This window comes from Hemitrygon akajei, chromosome 8 (assembly GCF_048418815.1).
Source record: "Hemitrygon akajei chromosome 8, sHemAka1.3, whole genome shotgun sequence".
Classification (NCBI taxonomy): Eukaryota; Metazoa; Chordata; class Chondrichthyes; order Myliobatiformes; family Dasyatidae; genus Hemitrygon; species Hemitrygon akajei.
The window spans coordinates 164843754-164865927 of record NC_133131.1 but is presented as its reverse complement, the minus strand read 5'-3'; the positions used below and the strand labels follow the sequence as shown (position 1 = coordinate 164865927).

At 47.1% G+C, this 22174-nt stretch overlaps 1 protein-coding gene across 3 annotated transcripts in view; it reads left to right on the top strand.

Annotated features, from left to right (window-relative positions):
• Positions 1-5960: 5960 nt before the first annotated feature.
• The window catches only part of LOC140732394 (uncharacterized), a 105055-nt gene continuing 88841 nt past the window's right edge, over positions 5961-22174 (top strand). For all 3 annotated transcript variants that reach the window (XR_012100068.1, XR_012100067.1, XM_073054981.1), the window contains exon 1: positions 5961-6173. Coding sequence is in view for 1 of the 3 variants with exons in the window: in XM_073054981.1 (XP_072911082.1) it covers positions 6065-6173 (109 nt within the window). In the remaining 2 variants the exon portion in view is untranslated. The remainder of the gene's footprint in view (positions 6174-22174) is intronic.

Here is a 22174-nt window from a genome sequence, read left to right as displayed (position 1 = left end):
ACAGTAGCTTACAAGACAATCTACTTCACCCAAGCCTGATGAGTCAAAGCCACTCTAAAGACTGGCACACTCAAAGGAATGGCCGCTCAAAGGATAACACTAGTGGCACTTCATACGTGATGAGACCTGGGTGGTGACAGGGAGTTCAGTAGTCTCACGGCCTGAAAGGATAAAGCTGTTTTCCATCCTAACAGTCTTGTCCTAACGATAAGGTGCTTCCTGCCTGATGGTGGGGGATCAAAGAGATGGTTGGACAGATGGGAGGGATCATTGACAATGCTAAGGATGTTACAAGGGGGCATTGGGAGCGGACTCAAGTACAGGACACAGACACAGTGGTAGTATAAACAGAACAGTCTTTATTGATAGTTACTAGGAAGGCCAGGGAGCGAGGACAAAAAGTCAACATGGATGTAAATGTTGGATAACAAACAGGTAAACCTGGACTAGGATTTGGACAAGGAACCCGGGCTTGAACTTGCCTTGGACTCGACTTGACTAGGAACCTGGACTCGGACCCTGGACCTCAGCTTGGACTCGGAACTTGCCTTGGACTCGGAACTTGCCTTGGACTAGGAACCTGGACTCGGAACTTGCCTTGGACTAGGAACCTGGACTCGGATCCTGGACCTCAGCTTGGACTCGGAACTTGGACCTCAGCTTGGACTCGGAACTTGGACCTCAGCTTGGACTCGGAACTTGGACCTCGGCTTGGACTCGGAACTTGACTTGGATCTCGACTTGGACTAGGAACCTGGACTCGGACCCTGGACCTCAGCTTGGACTCGGAACTTGGATCTCAGCTTGGACTCGGAACTTGACTTGGACTAGGAACCTGGACTCGGACCCTGGACCTCAGCTTGGACTCGGAACTTGGATCTCAGCTTGGACTCGGAACTTGACTTGGACTAGGAACCTGGACTCGGACCCTGGACCTCAGTTTGGACTCGGAACTTGGACCTCGGCTTGGACTCGGAACTTGGATCTCAGCTTTGACTCGGAACTTGACTTTGACTAGGAACCTGGACTCGGATCCTGGACCTCAGTTTGGACTCGGAACTTGGACCTCGGCTTGGACTCGGAACTTGACTTGGATCTCGACTTGGACTCGGAACTCAGACCATGAGCTTGGACTTGGATTGGACTTGGACCACGAAAAGGCAGAATACCCAACTCGGAGTAGTGGCGAATGGCCAGGCCCACTCAGCTGGAAAGGACTTGGACAACGAAGAGACAAAACCACACAACAACAGTCTATACATATCTTTGCTCAGAGTGGCAACAAATGGCCAGATGTCTCAGCCGGTCATGAAAACAACAGGACTCGTACCTTACTCAGAGCAGTGGCAAAACAGACAGCAACTCAGCTGGACACGAAAATGACTGAATTCGCTAAGCAGCCACAGGCACCGAAGCAACTAGAGTCCACGAGTCTCAGCGGTCAGGGGATGAACATAGCCGCAGTGGCTATGGTGAGATGACTAGTTTCCAATGACTGGCTTCTGGTGACTGGTTTCCAGTGACGAACTTCTGGTGACGGTCCAGCAAATCTCCGCTGTAAGCCGGAGCCTTTTATGTTCCCAGTATGAAATGAAGATCAGGCGCCTTAATCAAGGAGCCCAACGGAACACAGGGAAAAGGAAATAACTAGAATGAGGAATCTATGGACCGGACCGCGACAAAGGGTTCTACATACACAGCGCTCCTGATAAATATCTCTGATGGGTGGAAGCAAGACCTCAATGATCCACTCAGCAGTCCTCACAATCATTCGTAGGGATTTGCAGTCAGATGCCTTGCAATTCCTGTACTAGACAGTGATGAAGCTGGCCAGGACACTTTCAACAGTGCTCCTATAAAAATTGGTTAAAATTGGGAGGGGTGAGGAGCCTCACTCACCCCAATCTCCTCAGAAAGTAGAGACGCTGCTGTGTTTTCTCAGCCAAAGAGGTGGTGTTCAGGGGCCAGGTGAGATTGTCCATTATATTCACTTCCTGAAACTTGGTGCTCCTAACTCTCTCCATGGAGGACCTGTGGTCAGCCTGCACCTTAAAGTCCAGACTCACCTTTTCGGTCTAGTCCACGTTGAGACTCAAGTTGTTGGACTCGCAACATTCTACCAGGTGATCTTCCTCCTCTCTGTACACCATTTCATCATCTTTATTGATGAGGCCAAACCTCGTAGCACCTGCTTAGCCCCCGATCAGGGTCACGTGAAGCCATGGGAGCAGGTGGTGGATATCAAAAGTCCTGGTTACACAACACTGATGCCAGGCAGACAATCTCTGAAGAGTATTGATAATGGCTGGGGTCACCATCTTGAAAAGACACCATCCAGAAGAAGGCAATAGCAAACCACTTCAGTAGAAAAATTTGCCAAGAACAATCATGGTTATGGAAAGACCATAATCTCCCACATCATACTGTAGGTTTTTACAAATAAAATGGCAGAGGTGTTTCATGTTTAAGAAAAATTGTAGCCAACTCACTTATTGAACACTGAAAACTGAACACACGAGGTGCGGTAAAAGTCCTTTACGTAATTACCTCATCACATCAGAGCAGCCTCTCAAAGTGAACCCCAACCCAATGTCAATGGTTGTGAATTCTGTATGTTTCCACCAATTACAAGGTGACATGGCACATACGAACAATTAAAAGTCATTTTACCAAATCTAAACATTATAGGAAGGATGTGGAAGCTTTAGAGAGGGTGCAGATTTACCAGGATGTTGCCTGGTTTAAAGAGCATACTTATGAGGAACGGTTGAACAAACTAGGGGTTTTCTCTTTGGAGTGAGGGAGGATGAGAAGTGACTTGCTAGAGATGTACAAGATTGGTAAGAGGCATAGATAGAGAGGACAACTATTGCCTTTTACCCTGGTCGGAAATGGTTAATACAAGAGGGCAAAATTTTAAGATGATTGGAGGAAAATATGTGGGAATGTCAGAGGCAGGATTTTTCTTTACACAGCGATTGGTAAGTGTTTGGAGCATGTAGCGGGGGGTGATGGTAGAAGCAAATATACTAGGGCAGGGAGTTTCCAACTTGGGGTCCACGAACCCCTTGGTTAATGGTAGGGGTCCATGGCATAAAAAAGTGTGGGAACTCCTGTATGCGGGAATTTAAGAGTCTTCTTTTGCTTGCTAGTCTCTGATTGTGTGTAGATTTTAACTGACACTATTGTATGCCTTTGTTATACTGTAAATGTCTGCAAGATAATGAATCTTGGAGTTCTATTTGGTGACATATATGTACTTTGGTAATACATTTACTTTGAACTCTTTCCAATAACTTCACAACCATTGACATTAAACGTCTACATTACTAGTTAGAGTGCTGCCTTTCTTGGACAAAGGTACCACATTTGCTGCCCTCAAGTCATGGGGTACCTTACCCGTGTCTAACGTAGATTCAAAAACCTCAGTCTGTTCTGCTGGGCTGAAATATCCAGGACTGCTCTCTCCTGAGTTGTGAGCAGGCCAATCCTGAGAACCGTTGGCAGAGACGTCCTGGTCCGGCATGTCAGTATTTGGGCTGGCAATGTCTTGGACAGGGCAACTTTTGAGTTGGATTCAGCTGGTATCTCCTGGACTGGCCTGAGTTAGGCTGGGACTGGGACGTCCTGAACAGGTCAGTGGGGAGTTGGGCTGGGATACGCTGGACTGGGACGTCCTGAACAGGTCAGTGGGGAGTTGGGCTGGGATACGCTGGACTGGGACGTCCTGAACAGGTCAGTGGGGAGTTGGGCTGGGATTATGCTGGACTGGGATGTCCTGAACAGGTCAGTGGGGAGTTGGGCTGGGATACGCTGGACTGGGACGTCCTGAACAGGTCAGTGGGGAGTTGGGCTGGGATATGCTAGACTGGGACGTCCTGAACAGGTCAGTGGGGAGTTGGGCTGGGATACGCTGGACTGGGACGTCCTGAACAGGTCAGTGGGGAGTTGGGCTGGGATTACACTGGACTGGGACGTCCTGAACAGGTCAGTGGGGAGTTGGGCTGGGATTACGCTGGACTGGGACGTCCTGAACAGGTCAGTGGGGAGTTGGGCTGGGATACGCTGGACTGGGACGTCCTGAACAGGTCAGTGGGGAGTTGGGCTGGGATACGCTGGACTGGGACGTCCTGAACAGGTCAGTGGGGAGTTGGGCTGGGATACGCTGGACTGGGACGTCCTGAACAGGTCAGTGGGGAGTTGGGCTGGGATACGCTGGACTGGGACGTCCTGAACAGGTCAGTGGGGAGTTGGGCTGGGATACGCTGGACTGGGACGTCCTGAACAGGTCAGTGGGGAGTTGGGCTGGGATATGCTGGACTGGGACGTCCTGAACAGGTCAGTGGGGAGTTGGGCTGGGATACGCCGGACTGGGACGTCCTGAACAGGTCAGTGGGGAGTTGGGCTGGGATACGCTGGACTGGGACGTCCTGAACAGGTCAGTGGGGAGTTGGGCTGGGATACGCTGGACTGGGACGTCCTGAACAGGTCAGTGGGGAGTTGGGCTGGGATACGCCGGACTGGGATGTCCTTAACAGGTCAGTGGGGAGTTGGGCTGGGATACGCTGGACTGGGACGTCCTGAACAGGTCAGTGGGGAGTTGGGCTGGGATACGCTGGACTGGGACGTCCTGAACAGGTCAGTGGGGAGTTGGGCTGGGATACGCCGGACTGGGATGTCCTTAACAGGTCAGTGGGGAGTTGGGCTGGGATACGCCGGACTGGGACGTCCTGAACAGGTCAGTGGGGAGTTGGGCTGGGATACGCTGGACTGGGACGTCCTGAACAGGTCAGTGGGGAGTTGGGCTGGGATACGCCGGACTGGGATGTCCTTAACAGGTCAGTGGGGAGTTGGGCTGGGATACGCCGGACTGGGACGTCCTGAACAGGTCAGTGGGGAGTTGGGCTGGGATACGCTGGACTGGGACGTCCTGAACAGGTCAGTGGGGAGTTGGGCTGGGATACGCCGGACTGGGATGTCCTTAACAGGTCAGTGGGGAGTTGGGCTGGGATACGCTGGACTGGGACGTCCTGAACAGGTCAGTGGGGAGTTGGGCTGGGATACGCTGGACTGGGACGTCCTGAACAGGTCAGTGGGGAGTTGGGCTGGGATACGCTGGACTGGGACGTCCTGAACAGGTCAGTGGGGAGTTGGGCTGGGATATGCTGGACTGGGACGTCCTGAACAGGTCAGTGGGGAGTTGGGCTGGGATACGCTGGACTGGGACGTCCTGAACAGGTCAGTGGGGAGTTGGGCTGGGATACGCTGGACTGGGACGTCCTGAACAGGTCAGTGGGGAGTTGGGCTGGGATACGCTGGACTGGGACGTCCTGAACAGGTCAGTGGGGAGTTGGGCTGGGATACGCCGGACTGGGACGTCCTGAACAGGTCAGTGGGGAGTTGGGCTGGGATACGCTGGACTGGGACGTCCTGAACAGGTCAGTGGGGAGTTGGGCTGGGATACGCTGGACTGGGACGTCCTGAACAGGTCAGTGGGGAGTTGGGCTGGGGTACGCTGGACTGGGACGTCCTGAACAGGTCAGTGGGGAGTTGGGCTGGGATACGCTGGACTGGGACGTCCTGAACAGGTCAGTGGGGAGTTGGGCTGGGATACGCTGGACTGGGACGTCCTGAACAGGTCAGTGGGGAGTTGGGCTGGGATACGCTGGACTGGGAAGAACAGGGCTAGTCTGAATTAGGATGGGATTGGGATATTCTAGTCAGATATCCCGGGGAGCCGGGCTGGGATATCTGTGGTGGTCTGCCCTGTGCTCGGATGACCCGGACAGGTCCGTGCTGAGCTGGGATGTCACGGATCCGCCAGGGGCCCCCGGCCCACGTGTCGGTCGGCCGGTCCTCAGGTGCGCTGGGCGCCGGCGGGGTGCGGCGATCACCCGGCGCGTCACTGGCGGCCCTCCCCGTCCCCTCCTTCTCGCCTCTCCGCCCCCGCATCACCACATCTAGATCAACAAACATGGCTGACGCCTATCTCTGGGAGGCTCTCCTCACCCATCTCGCCCCGGAGGCAGTGGCGGTGGTTTGACCCCTCCACCGGGCGCCGGACATGGACAGCAGCGGCGGCGACAACAGCCCGTCCCTGAGCGAAAGCGCGGGCTCCAGCTCCTGGAGGAAGTCCTGGGACGACAGCAGCACCCAGTCGGCGCTCAATATCGGTGAGGGAACGCTCGCCCCGTCCGCTGGCCGATGGCCGATGGCCGCCCGCGGATAGCCCCCTCTCCCCCCTCGGTCCCTCCTCCTGGGCTCTGCCGAGATATCTGCACGCAGGTGCCTCGCTGACCCATCCAGCCCATCACTTCCAGATGTCCACTATTATCCAGCGGTCACCCAGTAGCAACGCTAACCCTTTCCCTCGGAAGCTCCCGCGACCACGCTTCCCTTCACTGAATATAATCGCCCGGTGATATAGTGGACCCTCCACACTCTCTATCTACTAACCGTGAAAGACTTTTTTTTTAAAGGTAGGTTGCTTTTAATGTTCCGCTTGGGTTTTGCGTTTGGCTCTAAGTTGGAAAGCGCGTCCGCTGACCCTAATACATAGGACTGGCGGGTGACGAGGTGTAACTTCATATCTGGCACGAAATCTCATGTTTGCCACCACATTGCGTTCTTTTGACTCGTCAGAACTCGGAGTTATCGCTGCAGCCGTCAGTCATTATTGCGGTGAGCTTTTAATGAAAAGCAGCGGGGTTGTAGTCATCGATTTGCTTCCAATATGTTACGATGCACTGTTTAATTTTTAGTCAACCGAAGTCCACTCATGTTTCCTCGTTTCCCCTCCGAGGGACGCTAAGTTTCCATTCACGCCGGCTCCTTTACCCAAGGGCTATTCTTACAGTGAGCCGAAAACGCAACAGAGTTAATCGAATTTAGCCCACGGTTTTCACCGCGCCTGATCTCCACAAATGAAGGTTATCACAAGGGAATGTAGCTTTAGAAGACTTGGAAGTTCTGGTTAAAAACACAAGAGATTCTGCAGATGCTGGAAACCCAGAGCAACAGGCACAGACTGCTGAGGGGACTCAGCAGGTCAGGCGGCAGCAATGGAAATTAATTAATGAATGCTGGGCGTTTTGGCTGAGACCCTTCACCAGGGTAAGGGTCATCAGACCCTTCTTCAGCCAGTCCTGATGAAGGGGAAAGGGTGGACTGTCTATCCATTTCTGTAGATGCTGTCTGACCTGCTGAGTTCCTCCAGCATTTTGTGTGTCAGCTTCAATTAAGACGTTTAAAAAATGGCCTAAAATGTCACAAGAGACCTCCTTAAGATTTTAAATGCATGTACTTAGAAAAGGAGAATATGGGTTGAAAAGGTCGACATTGGTCCTGATTGTCCATGAATGTCATGCTGGGTCATTTCAGAAGTTAGGGTGGGTTGGGTGAGGAAGCCCACTCCAAGAACCAGGAGTAGCAACAGTCCTGTTGGTTTTAGGGAACGTAACATAACACTTGAGTGTGAACGTAAGGCCATTGCATAGTTAGTCTTCTAAGTAATTTTAAAATCAGGTAAAAATTTTATTTTGCTATGTATAATTTTCAGGAGTTGGTGAAGAGTCAGCTCTGTTTTGTGTTGGGTTTGGAGTAAGGTGAATGTACTGATAAGATAAAGTTTTTAAAAAATCACCAGCTTCAAGGGTCACAATTGAATCAGAGAGCTAGCAGTACTGAAGCAGCCACGTCAGCCCTCCACTTGCATGCCGAACAAAATGTCTATCCAAGCTAGTTTCATTTATCTGAGCTTGGCCCATATCCACATAAACCCACCATCCAGGCCATGCTCTCTTTTCGTTACAACCACTGGGCAGGAGGTACAAAAGCCATAGGTCCCATACCACCAGCTTCAAGAACAGTTATTACCTGCAAACACCAGTTTCAGGAACAGTTATTACCTGCAAACACCAGCTTCAGGAACAATAATTACCCTGCAAACACCAGTTTCAGGAACAGTTATTACCCTGCAAACACCAGCTTCAGGAACAATAATTACCCTGCAAACACCAGCTTCAGGAACAATAATTACACCAGGTTCTTGAACCGGCATGGATAACTTCACTCACCACAACTCAACAAAATTCAACCTACACTCACTTCCAAGGACTTCTAACAACTCATGTTCTCAGAATTATTTATCTTCTTGTTTGCAGTTTGTTGTCTTTTGCTCATTGGTTGTTTTTCATTCTTAGTTTAGTTTTATCTAGATTCTATTGTATTTCATTATATTCCGGTAAATGCCTGTAAGAAAATGAATCTCAGCGTTGTATATGTTAACATATACGTACTTTGATAATAAATTTACTTCGATTTAGACTTTGAAACCCTTCCCATCCACGTATCTGTCCAAATTCCTTTTAATCATTCTAATTATACTCACTTCTACAGTTTCCTCTGGCAGTTCGTTCCATATAATCGCCTGTCTCTGTATGGAGAAAGTTGCTTTTTGGGTACTTTGAAAATATTTCCTCTCCCCTACTCCCGCGAGTTTTAGGCAACCCTACCCTGGGACGGAGACAGTGACAATCCACCTTTGCTACATCCCTCCTGATTTTATATACCACCCCTCAGCCTTCTGAGCTTCAAGGAAGCAAATCCCAGTCTGACCAGCCCCTCCTTGTAGCTCATGGGTTTCCAGTCCAAGGAGAATCCTCGTGAATCTTGTCTCCACCCTCTCCAGCTTAATCCTTCCGATAGCTGGGTGACCAGAACCGTGGCAGCATGGTAACGAAGTGGTTCTCATCAACCTGTTACTTTTAATTTTTATTTAGTAAATACAGTGTGGTGTAGACCTTGAGGTCCTTTGAACCAAATTGCCCAGTAACCCCAATTTAACCCTAACCTAAACACGGGACAATGTAAAATGACCAATTAACCTGCCTGGTACGTCTTTGGACTGTGGGAGGAGACCAGAGGACCTGGATAAAACCTGCACATTCCACGGGGAGGACGTACAGAGACTACTTGCCGAGGTTGCTGGGATTGAACTCTGACTCCTCAAGCGACAATAGCGATGTGCTAACTGCTATGCTACCGTGGCTCCCTCTTTGCTAGTAACCTAGGTTTAATTCTGCTGCTGTCTGTACGGTCTTCCCCATGACTACATAGGGTTCCCTATGCTCTGGTTCCTCCCGTGTTCCAGATACATACAGGTTAGTAGGCAACTGGTTACATGGGTGTACTCGGGTGCCAAGGGCTTGTTGAGTTGGAGTGGCTAGGTTTCACGCTTAAATAAATAAAATCCTTCAAATGTGGTCTCATCAACAATTTGTACAGTTGCAATGTGATCACCAATGGCTTCACACCAACTTTTTGATTGCAGATTTATTTAATTAACACAATTTTTAAATTCCCCATCTGTCTCAGTAGTATACACATTTCTTTTTCAAGATTGGTCCAGCCAAAGTTCTGCCATTTCATTAACAATGTCACATAAAATGGAAAATGTCAGAAACACTCAGAAGGTGAAGCCGGATTCATGGAGAGGGAAAGAGTAACATTTCTTATTAACTCTTGAATTGCTGTCTGTCGTCACTGTTTGACCTGTGCGCGTGTCCAGCAATTTGTTTTTATTTCTGATTTCCAGCATCTGCCAAATATTCAGCCCATTTGAATCTCCTTGGGCTGTGCTCCAGTTCCAGTTTCACTCACCCGCTGAGATTTTGGGAAATTCTGTCCTATAATGGTCACGAAAAAGAGCTAATCTTTAATTAACAAGTGTATCCAGTGTACCTATAATGACAAAAATAAATCATGTTGTTCTTGAAAGGTATTTACACCAGACAATGAATAATAAGTAACGATATGTGAACCCAGGCATTTTATATATTGTGAACAACAAGAGATTCTGCAGATGCTGGAAATCCAGAGCAACACACACAAAATGCTGGAGGAGCTCAGCAGGCCAGGCAGTGTCTATGGAAATCAATAAACGGTTGACATTTCAGGCTGAGACCCTTACATATTGATGGTTTTTTCACACGTAAACCTGATCAGAACCAGGTTTATTATCACTGACATATGTCATGAGATCTGTTGTTTTGCGGCAGCAGAACAGTGCAATACATTTAAAAGAACTATTAAGTTGCAATAAGGAATGTAAAAAACAATACGTAGTGCAAAAATAGAACAAAATGTGAGGTAGAGCATATGGGTGCAGAAATCTGATGACGAAGGGAAAGAAACTGTTCTAAAGCATTGAGTGTACGCATAATTAATTAGAACATACGGCAGCCATCTGCAGATATTTATTGAAAACTATACATGTATTATGAAATTGATGGAAGTGCCATATTTAGAGGGTATTTGATATATCTTTAGTTCATGCGGTAAATTGGTAGTTGAGAATGCTTTAGTATTAAGAATTCAGGACTAATCTTCAGCTGTTTGGTACTGGGGGTGGTTAATGCATTTTATTGCCTTTGATAAAGGTCAGAATCAGTTTTAATATCACTGGCATATGTCATAAAATTTGCCGTTTTGCAGCAACAGTACAGAGCAATACATAATTTAAAAAACTATAAATTTAAAAAATAAAATTAAATAAAAAGTGCAAAAAGAGGGCAAAGAATAAAGAAAATAGTGAGGTAGTGTTCATTGTCTACTGAGAAGTTTGATGGCAGAGGGGTAGAAGCTTTTCTTAATAAAATTGTCAGATGTTCACACATTAAGAAACATAAAGTGAAATGAAATTAACAAATGAATTTAAAATTTGTATAGCTTTCAGTAATATCAGTGTGAGAGAAGTAAGACAATGTTTTAGTTTGATGCACTGTTTTGAGTAGTTCCTGTTATCTCAGATTCCATCATCTCTGATATATAATGGAATTGAAACACTGGTTTAAGCAACATCAGGTTAACATTTACTAGGAGAATATATTAAGCCTGGTAGGTTATATTACAAACAAAGCTTTTCCAGAGCTCTGGTCGATAGTTATGTATAGCTGTTCACAAAAGTTAATGTAAACACTATATTTTCTGCTCCTGCAGGGTTCCTAGGTCCTTGCTATTTAGAATTTATTTTGATTATGTATTTGATCTCTGGTGAGACCGCACTTAGAGTATTGGTTTCAATTCTGGTCTCCTCATTATAGGAAGGATGTGGAAGCTATGGAGAGGGTGCAGAGGAGATTTACCAGGATGTTGCCTGGATTGGAGAACAAGCCATATGAAGCAAGGTTAGCAGAGCTGGGACTTTTCTCTTTGGAGCATAGAAGAATGAGAGGGGACTTGATAGAGGTCTACAAGATTATGAGAGGCATAGATAGGGTGGATAGTCAGTTCCTGTTTCCCAGGGCACCAATAGCAAACACCAGAGGGCATATGTACAAAATTAAGGGAGGGAAGTTTAGGGGAGACATCAGGGGTAAGTTTTTTACACAGAAGGTTGTGAGTGCCTGGAATGACTTGCCAGGGATGGTGGTGGAGGCTAAAACATTAGGGGTATTTAAGAGCCTCTTGGACAGGCACATGGATGAAAGAAAAATGGAGGGTTATGGGGTAGTGTGGGTTTAGTACTTTTTTTTAAGGATTATATGGGTCGGCACAACATGGAGGGTTGAAGGGCCTGTACTGTGCTGTAGTGTTCTATGGTTCAATGATCCTAATTTAGAAATTATAGCAAATTATAGCGTATCACTCACTCCCTCTCGCTCCCTCTGCCACTCACCTTTTCTCTCCTCTTTCACCCCTCTTCCATCCTCTTCCCCCCTCTCCTCCCCCCCCCCCATTACCACCTTGCTGGTGACTGCACTGTCTTTTAGCTAAATGACATTCAGTGCTACACGATTGCTTTGAAAGTCCATGTGGTTGACTATGGGTCAGCCTTCTCCACCTCTACCTTCTCCTGAGCCTCAGAAGCTGGGGAACAGTTTAAACCAAGTCTGGGCATTATTTTGTGCAGGTGGGGCGGGGTTCCTTTAAACATCAGCCACCTCTTGTTCCTCACTACAAGTTGCAAGCTTCAGTAAAGCTGATACTCTGTAGATGTGAAGATCTTAGGAATCACAATGGATGCCTGACACAGACCAACAAGTTATTTCCCAATAATATATGAAGCAAGGCATAAGATAAATTCAACAGGGAAATCATGTGGAACTTCTTTAGCCAAGTACTGATTGGAATGAGCAACTCTCCAACTATGGGCTGTCCCTGGGTAAAGGTCCTAGAACATCAAACATAGCATTCAGTTCTGGTCGCCTCATTAGAGGAAGGATGTGAAAGCTTTAGAGAGGGTGCCGAGGAGGTTTACAAAGATGCTGCCTGGGTTAGAGAGCGTGTCTAATGAGGGTAGTTTCTTTTTTGGAAGAAGGTACAAGATGAGACTTTTCCCAGGGCAGATATTGCTAATAGGACAGGAGATAATTATAAATGGAGGGGTATAGGGGAGGGATGTCAGAGGTAGGTTTATTACACAGAGGATGGGTACATGGGATGGTGGTAGAGGCAGATACATTAGGGACATTTCTGAGTCTCTTAGACACATGGATAAAAGAAAAATGAGAGGGGCTGTGTGGGAGGGAAGGGTTAGATTGATCTTAGAGTAGGTTAAACGAGTCGGCACAATATCGTGGGCTGAAGAGCCTTTACTGTGCTGTACTCTTCTATGCTACTCCACAATCAACCTAACCCTTCCCTCCCTCATAGCTCTCCATTTTTCTACTCGCGGTAGTTGTAGTAGTGTTGTCTGTTGTTCAAGTTAAATTGTCGTACATGAAGACAGCTAAACGAATAAGCGTTCCTCTGGGGCCAAGGTATGAAACACAGTACCAACAGTCACACACCGCACATAGCACATATGATATCAGTAAAATACGGACACACACAAAAAAAATATCGTCCAAGGCCCTGAGTCCATGAATGCTGCAGCTGTCTGCAGTTAAACACAATATATGACCTGTCTTCTGCCAAGCGACCACCGGGGGCAGGCAGCAGCGACTCCAGCTTGGACGCCGTGCCACACCACCCCCAGCATTCCAGTGGAGTGCACCGACTCCAGCGCCTCAGGCAACACTGCGACTGGCCAAGTCCTCGTCATGACCGGGACTGGAGTGCTCCACCAGCATCTACCAGTGAATCAGTGAATCGGACTTGCACCGTTCCACATTAACAATGTCCAACAGGGTCTTGTGATCACAAGAAAAGCGACTGAGATGATCTCTCACTGTCAGGCCGCGCACTGCCTTCGCACACAGGCTTCTCCGACGCCTCTCTGACACAGGCAGCAGTACGATCCATATCAAATGCAGCTCCCTCAATTTCTCTGCCAATCAGCAACCCACTGATGGGGTAGACCTGAAGTTCTTAATGTCTAGCGGGGTCTTGCAATCATAAAAAATATATGTTCATAAAAGCCACTACATTCGAGTGCACTGCCTTCTTACTGGGAGTCCTCGGGCCGATCTAGGATCCACATATTCTGGTGCGGTGTGGGCACGACTCAATGGTGACTGTGGTTAGTGGCTGAGTCTTTTGGTTTCTCAGTGTCTCCTTTCACAGCTGCTGTTTGTTCTCTGTGAGATCCCTCAAAACCGATTTCCTCCCGGTGCATCTACGGAGTGCAGTGTCTTCCCAGTTTTTAGATGTAATGTTGAATCTTTTCAGGCTGATTTTGGTGTTTATTTGTTGAGATACACCACGGAATAGGCCCTTCTGGCCAGCAATCCCTTGATTTCACCCTAGCCAAATCACAGGACAACTTAAAACGACCAATTAACCTACCAAACGGTACACCTTTGGACTGAGGGAGGAAACCGGAGCACCCGGAGGAAACCCACGCAGTCACGGGGAAGTACGTAGAAACTCCTTACAGGCAGTGGCGTGAATTGAAACCCTGGTTGCTGGTACTGTAAAGCGTTTTGCTAACCACTACGCTAACCAGACAGACAGACAGACAGACATACTTTATTGATCCCGAGGGAAACTGGGTTTTGTTACAGTCGCACCAACCAAGAATAGTGTCGAAATATAGCAATATAAAACCATAAATAATTAAATAATAATAGGCAAATTATGCCAAGTGGAAATAAATCCAGGACCAGCCTATTGGCTCAGGGTGTCTGACACTCCAAGGGAGGAGTTGTAAAGTTTGATGGCCACAGGCAGGAATGACTTCCTATGACGCTCAGTGTTGCATCTCGGTGGAATGAGTCTCTGGCTGAATGTACTCCTGTGCCTAACCAGTACATTATGGAGTGGATGGGAGACGTTGTCCAAGATGGCATGCAACTTGGACAGCATCCTCTTTTCAGACACCACCGTCAGAGAGTCCAGTTCCACCCCCACAACATCACTGGCCTTACGAATGAGTTTGTTGATTCTGTTGGTGTCTGCTACCCCCAACCTGCTGCCCCAGCACACAACAGCAAACAGGATAGCACTGGCCACCACAGACTCGTAGAACATCCTCAGCATCATCCGGCAGATGTTAAAGGACCTCAGTCTCCTCAGGAAGTAGAGACGGCTCTGACCCTTCTTGTAGACAGCCTCAGTGTTTCTTGACCAGTCCAGTTTATTGTCAATTTGTATCCCCAGGTATTTGTAATCCTCCACCATGTCCACACTGACCCCTTGGATGGAAACAGGTGTCACCGGTGCCTTAGCCCTCCTCAGGTCCACCATCAGCTCCTTAGTCTTTTTCACATTAAGCTGCAGATGATTCTGCTCACACCATGTGACAAAGTTTCCCACCGTAGCCCTGTATTCAGCCTCATCTCCCTTGCTGATGCATCCAACTATGGCAGAATCATCAGAAAACTTCTGAAGATGGCAAGACTCTGTGCAGTAGTTGAAGTCCGAGGTGTAGATGGTAAAGAGAAAGTCTCCTTTTACAGTTCCCACATTGTCAGAGGTTACCAGTAAAGCTCCATTTTGGTTGCAGACTGGTGTCAACAGGAAGACCTAATTAAGTACCAGACTAGGTTGTGATTGCAGAATGAAAAGATTATCCACAGGTCTAACAGTAAATCCAATTTTCTGTTACAATACTGGTGCATGATATAATACAGTTAGCTAAGTTCTGGAAACTTGGATGTTGTTGCTACTGCATTCCATGTCTCTACTTTGGTCTGCGGTTCCCTGTTACCACAATTCATATTACTGCGTACTAGTTATTAGTATTCACTGTTCTTTCCACTACAATACATTAAAAGAATGTGTAGCCGGGTTTAATTTCCCGCCACTGCTAGGAGTTTGTATGTTCTCCCCGTGACCATGTGGGTTTCCTCCGGGTGCTCCTGTTTCTTGCCGCAGTCCAAAGACATACCGGTTAGTAGGTTAATTGGTCACATGATTGTAATTGGGCGCAGTGGCTCGAGGGGCCGCAATTCATTTAAATTAAATAAGCAGATGAAGGATAAAGGAATGGACAAACACACAAAACGCTGGAGGAACTCAGCAGCTCAGGCAGCACCTATGGAAGTGATTAAGCAGTCAACGTTTCGGGCTGGGACCCTTCTTCAGGATTGGAAACAAAGGGGGAAGACATTGGAAGAAGAAGGTGGGGTGAAGGGAAGGAGGAGATAGAGGTGATAGGTGAAGCCGGGTGGGTGGGGGAGGGGGGTGAAGTAAAAAGCTGGGAGGTGATAGGTGGAAGAGGTAAAGGGCTGGAGAAGAATGAATCTGATAGGACAGGAGAGTGGTCCGTGGGTGAAAGGGAAGGAGGAGGGGCACCAGGGGAAGGTGATGGGCAGGTGAGGAGAGGAGGTAAGAGGGAGGCCAGAGTGGGGAATTGAAGAAGAGAGAAGAGGAAGGGAGGAAATGAGAGAAATCGATGTTCGTGCTGATGTGTTTACAAAAGGTATAGAGATGTGTTGAAAGGGTGGATAAAGCGGGGGTGTGAGGGGTTCAGATGTCATGTTCTGGGCTGTTTAACACTGAAAAAGAAAGGCATGCAGCTTCTGGCTTCTCAGTCTCTCTTTAACCAGCCTGTACTTCTCTACACTGCAACAGTGACAACACTTCAAAGGTATTTCTTGCGCTATAAAGCGCTCTAGGGCGAGCCAGGGTCATAAAAAAAAACAAGATACGAGTGAGAGTTCTTTCTTTACATCTGCAGCAATTGTCTTCCTACAGCTTCAGCTCAGATGCTTAATTGCTTCATTATTGGAGCTCGCGACTAAGTGAAGAATTTAGTGCAACTCCCTCTCATTTCCTGACTGGAGTATGGGCGAGACTTTCCTTTTGCTTTTGTCCACAGCCGGATCTCTAAGAGGATTGAGTTCTCCAAGAAACTCTTAGTCACACACAGTTCCTGGATGAACGCCCCACCAATACCTGCCTCTAGGCTGACATGAGAGAAAAAGGACTTAGGAAAAGGTTTCTTCGATTAGACAGCACTTCTGCCTTTATCCCATTCATGACATTTGAGCACAAAATCAAGGTTGACATTGCCAGAGTTAGATGTTAAAACCTTGTAGGGGTTTTGGTGACATGGTAGTGTGGCAGTTAGCGCAATGCTATTGCAGAATCAGAATCTGATTTATTATCACCGGCATGTGCGGTGAAATTTGTTAACCTAGCAGCAGCAGTTCAATGCAATACAGAAAGGAAAATAATAATAATAAATAAAATAAAACATAAATAAACAAGTAAATCAATTACATATATTGAATAGATTACTAAAAAAATGTGCAAAAACAGAAATACTGTATATTAAAAAAAGTGAGGTGGTGTCCAAAGCTTTAAAGCCCATTTAGGAATCAGAAGACAGAGGGGAAGAAGTTGTTCCTGAATCGCTGAGTGAGTGCCTTCAGGCTTCTGTATCTCCCTCCTGATGGTAACAGTGAGAAAAGGGCATGCCCTTGGGTCCTTAATAATGGACACTGCTTCCTAAAGATGTCCTGGGTACTTTGTAGGCTAGTACCCAAGATGGAGCTGACTAGATTTACAACTTTCTGCAGCTTCTTTTGGTCCTGTGCAGTAGCCCCTCCCTCCATACCAGACAGTGATGCAGCCTGTCAGAATGCTCTCCATGGTACATCTATAGAAGTTTTTGTATATTTGTTGACTTACCAAATCTCTTCAAACTCCTGATAAAGAATAGCCGCTGTCTTGCCTTCTTTATAACTACATCGATATGTTGGGACCAGGTTAGATCCTCAGAGATCTTGATGGCCAGGAACTTGAAGCTGCTCACTCTCTCCACTTCTGATCCCTCTGTGAGGATTGGTATGTGTTCCTTCATCTTACCCTTCCTGAAGTCCACAATCAGCTCTTTCGTCTTACGGACATTGAGTGCCAGGTTGTTGCTGCGGCACCACTCCACTAGTTGGCATATCTCACTCCTGTACACCCTCTCGTCACCACCTGAGATTCTACCAACAATGGTTGTATCGTCAGCAAATTTGATGATACTAGAGCCGGTGAGCTGGGTTCAGTTCTCGCTGTCCTCCCCGTGACTATGTGTTTTTACTCTGGGTGCTCTGGTTTCCTCCCACTTTCTGAAGATGTACTGGTTAATTGGTCACATGGGTGTAATTGGGTGACACGGGCTCATTGAGCAGGGAGGGCCCGTTACCGTGGTGTATCTCCGAATAAAATAACTAAAAGTTAAAAATAATTCTGTAGCCCCTCTCACAACTGCAGGGTTCTGACTACTATTGAAGTGCTGTCACTGTTGTGGCTGGAGACCAGTGTGGCGCACAAGAGAGGCACGAACCCAGCTATCCTGCTTTGCTGATCATGGTTTAGATACGATTTCAGGCGGGACTGTGTTAAAGCTTTAGGCTGCTGTTTGTTGTCAGACCTGCCATTGTAGTACCTCATTGAAGTGCAGAGAAAAGAGGGATAAGGAAATTGTGTGGGAAGAAGGATTAGACCTCGGAGAAGAATTAGGCCGTTCCATCAAGGCCGTCTTCTCCCTGTAATCTTGACACCTTGACTAATCAATAACCTATTAACCTCCGCTTTAAATGAGCCAGTGACTTGGCCTCCACATCCGTCTGTGGCAAAAAAATCCCACAGATTCACTTCCCTCTGGCTGAAGTTCCTCCTCATCTCTGTTCCAAAAGGATGATTCCCCGGATTTAATTCCTTGGATTGTGGGAGAATGAGAGAAGATCTGACAGAGGCATACAAAATCATGGTGGTGTCATGGTCAGCGCTACATCATTAGCGACCCGGGTTCAATTCTTCCGCTGCCCGCACACTCACGGTTAGGCGCTTGATTACCAGTTTGGCGCATCACGGACAGAAGGGCCTGTTCCTGTGCTGTACGGTTCTGTGTTTTATAGAAAGAAAACTATAAATCGAGTGAAACATCATCTGAAGGCCTAAAGTGTAAAGGGATGAAGTTATGTGAAGCTCCAGTTGGACCACTCTGAGTTTTGTTCTGAACAGGAGAGTGCTCTCGCTGGCCACTCTGTTAAAGCACACCACTGTTGTAATGTGTGGTTGTTTGAGTTGCTGTTGCTTCCCGTCAGCTTGAACCAGTCAGGCCATCCTCCTCTGACCTCTCTCGTTAACAAGGCGTTTTGCCCTCACTGGATGTTTTTTTGTTTTCCACACCACTCTCTGTAAACTCCAGAGACTGTTGTGCGTGAAAATCCCAGGAGATACTCAAACCACCTGGTCCGGCACCAACAATCACTCGCATCACATTTCTTCCCCATTCTGATGTTTTAGCTGAACCTCTTGACCATGTCGGTGTGCTTTTTTGCATTGAGATGCTGCCACATGATTGGCTGATTAGATATTTGCATTAGCCAGCCGGTGTACCTAATTAAGTGGCCCCAGTGTGTAATTTCAGAATGATCAAGAGGATGAGGTTGAGAAACAATTGGTAGATATGGGTGGGTTTGCCACAAAGGAGAATTTTAAGACTGAGGCATAGATAAATTGAGTACTATGGTCAGTGTCCATGGGCTAGGGCAAGTTCTTAATGGTGTAAGAAATAAAGGAGGTCTCATGGCCCTCATCGGTACTGGCATTGGTTATAGACACAGCTCAGCACATCACAGGGATCAGGAATCCGTCTGTACTTCTCGCTGCCTTAGCAAACCATCCGGCGTAGTCGAAGGCCCCACCCACACCGGACATTCTCTCTTCTGCCCTCTCTCATTGGGCAGAAGATATAGAGTCTGAAAACACATTCCACCAGGCTCAAGGACAGCTTAGACTTTTGATCGTATCTCTTGTATGATATGATTGGCTCTTGGCCTCACAATTACCTTGTTATGATCTTGTACTTTATCATTTACCTGTGCTGCACTTTTACACCTTATTCTACATTGTTATCATTTGACATTATTCTAACTCAGCGCTGTGTAATGATTTGATTTGTAAACGGCACACAAAGGAGGCTTTTCAGTGCATCTTGGTATGCGTGACAGTAAATGCTGTTACCAGTTATTGTCACATATACGGAGGTGTAGTGACAAGGATTTGTTTGCATGCCGTCCAGACAGATCATAAGTCCATTGAAGTAGTCAGTGAGGTGCTCGCTTCAGCAGCATATATACTAAAATTAGAAGTAGTCAGTGAGATGTAGGCTAGAGTGTAACAGTTACAGAGAAAATACAGTGCAGATAGGCAAATAGTGCAGGGGGGCAGAGCACGGTAGATTGGGAGGTCAGAAGTTCATCTTCAGCATGCAAGAGGTCCTTCATGAGGTACCATAGGTGCTTTCAAGCTTTTGTTTCTTCTGGAGAATCACTCACCAAATGCTGGAGGAACTCAGCAGGTCAGGCAGCATCTGTGGAAAAGAGTAAACAGTCGATGTTTCAGGCCGAGGTCCTTCTTTTGTATCTTCTGCCTGACGGGCGAGGGGAGAAGAGGGAATGCCTGCTCAGTCATTCATATGATTGAGCGGGACGGTAGCGTACAGTTAATATAACATTATTTCAGCGCCAGCATCTGGGTTCAACTTCCACCGCTGTGTGTAAGGAACTTGTACGATCTTCCTATGACCTCATGGGTTTCCTCCCACATCCCAAAGACATAGGTGTTGGTTGGTTAGTTGGTCACATGAGTGTATTTGGGCAGTGTGGGCTCGTTGCCTGTTTCTGTGCTGTATATCTAAGTAAAGACCGTAGCTCGACATCCCGTATTTGGTGACATTTGCGGGCTGCCCTCAGCACACCCTCGGGTACGTTGGTTGTTAACGCGAACGGGGCATTTCACTGTATGTGCACGCGGCAAATAAACTTGAATCTTGAATCCCTTGGTTCCTTTTGTATGAATGTCTATCAGTCTTGGACTTGGATATATCCTGCATCTCGACCTTCCAGCTTCCTCAGTGCCTCGGTGTCTTGTGCTCAGGCACGCGACGGGGACCTCCTGAGAAGTGTTCGAGCTCTCCACTGAGCCACAAGCGGCAGTGAAGCATGACTGGTGTAACACACACAACATTGTGGAGGAACTCAGCAGCTCAAGCAGCATCTATGGAAGGGAGTAAACAGCTGGCGTTTCAGGCTGAGACCCTTCATCAGCATTCATTCACCTCTGTTGGAATCCTTTGAAGAAATAACAAGCAGAATAGGCAAAGGAGAATAGCTGGATGCTGTTTACTTGGATTTTCAGAAGGCCTTTGACAAAGTGCCACACGTGAGGCTGCTTAATAAGTTAAGGGCTCATGGTATTACAGGACAGATAATAGCTTAGATAAAGCAATGGCTGATTGGCAGGAGGCAAAGAGTGGAAATAAAGGGAGCCTTTTCTGGTTGGCTTCCAGTGACTAGTGATGTCCACAGGGATCGGTGTTGGGACCAGTTTTTTTTACATTATATGTCAATGGAATTGATGGTTTGTTGCAAAGTTTGCAGACGATATGAAGATGGGTGGCGGGCAGATAGTTTTGAGAAAGTAGAGAGGCTTCAGAAGGACTTGGACAGATTAGGAGAATGGGCAAAAAAGTGGCAGATGGAATACAGTGTTGGGAAGTGTATGGTCCTGTACGTGAGTAGAAGAAATGAAAGCATAGACTGTTTTCGAAATGAAGAGAATAGTCACAAAATTTTGAGATGCAAAGGGACTTGGGAGTCCTTGTGCAGGGATCCCCAAAGATTAATTTGCAGGTTGAGTCTGTGGTGAGGATGGCAAATGCAATGTTAGCATTCATTTTGAGAGGGCCAAAATACAAAAGCAAGGATGTAATGTTGAGACTTCATAAAGCACTAGTGAGGCATCACTCGGAGTATTGTGAGCACTTTTGGGCCCCTTATCTGTGAAAGGAGGCACTGAAATTGGAGAGCGTTCAAAGGAGGTTCACGAAAAAGATTCTGGGATTGAAAGGCTTATCATATGTGTTTGATGGGTCTGTGCCTCAACTCACTGGAATTCAGAAGAATGAATGTGGATCTCATTGAAACCTATCGAATGTTGAAAGGTTTCATTAAAGTGGATGTGGAGGGGATGTTTCCTAGGGTGGGGGAGTCTAAGACCGGGGGATACAGCCTCAGAATAGAGAGATATACAACTGGAATAGAAATGAGGAGAAATTTCTTTAGCCAAAGAGTGGTGAAATTGTGGAATTCTTCTTTGCCTTGGGCAGCTGTGGAGGCGAAATCTTTGGGTATATGTAAGACAGAAGTTGATCGATTCCTGATTAGTCAGGGTATAAAGGGGTATGTGGAGAAGACAGGAAATTGGGGCTGAGAGGGAAATGTAATGGTGGAGCAGACTCGATGGCCTAATTTTTCTATATCTTTTGTATGGCATGATCTGACAGGATGACTAATAAATAAAGGCTTTTCGCTGTATCTCAGGACACGTGGTAATAATTGGAACTGGTTTATTATTGTCACACATACCGAGATGCAGTGAAGGGCTTGCCTTGCATACTGTTCTGGCCGATCAAATCATTACACAGTGCATTGAGCCGGAATACGGTAAAACAGTAACAACGCAGAATGAAGTAAAAAGGTGCAGAGTGTAAATCATAGAGTACAAGAACATAACGAGGTAGATTGTGAGGCCGGGAATCCATCTTCTCATCCAAGAGGTCCATTGAAGAGTCTGACCACAGTGAGGTAGAAGTGGACCTTGAGGCTGGCGATCTGAGCTTTCATGCTTCTGCACCCGCGATCACTGTTCTATGTTCGTCGCCCGGTGCAGTGAACGACTTACGTTGGAAGCAGAAGACAGCAGGCACAGAGAAGACACTCCTAATCAGAGTGAGGAGAATAGGAACACTTGACTGGCCAACTGCCAACGTTTGGGCTCTTTGTTA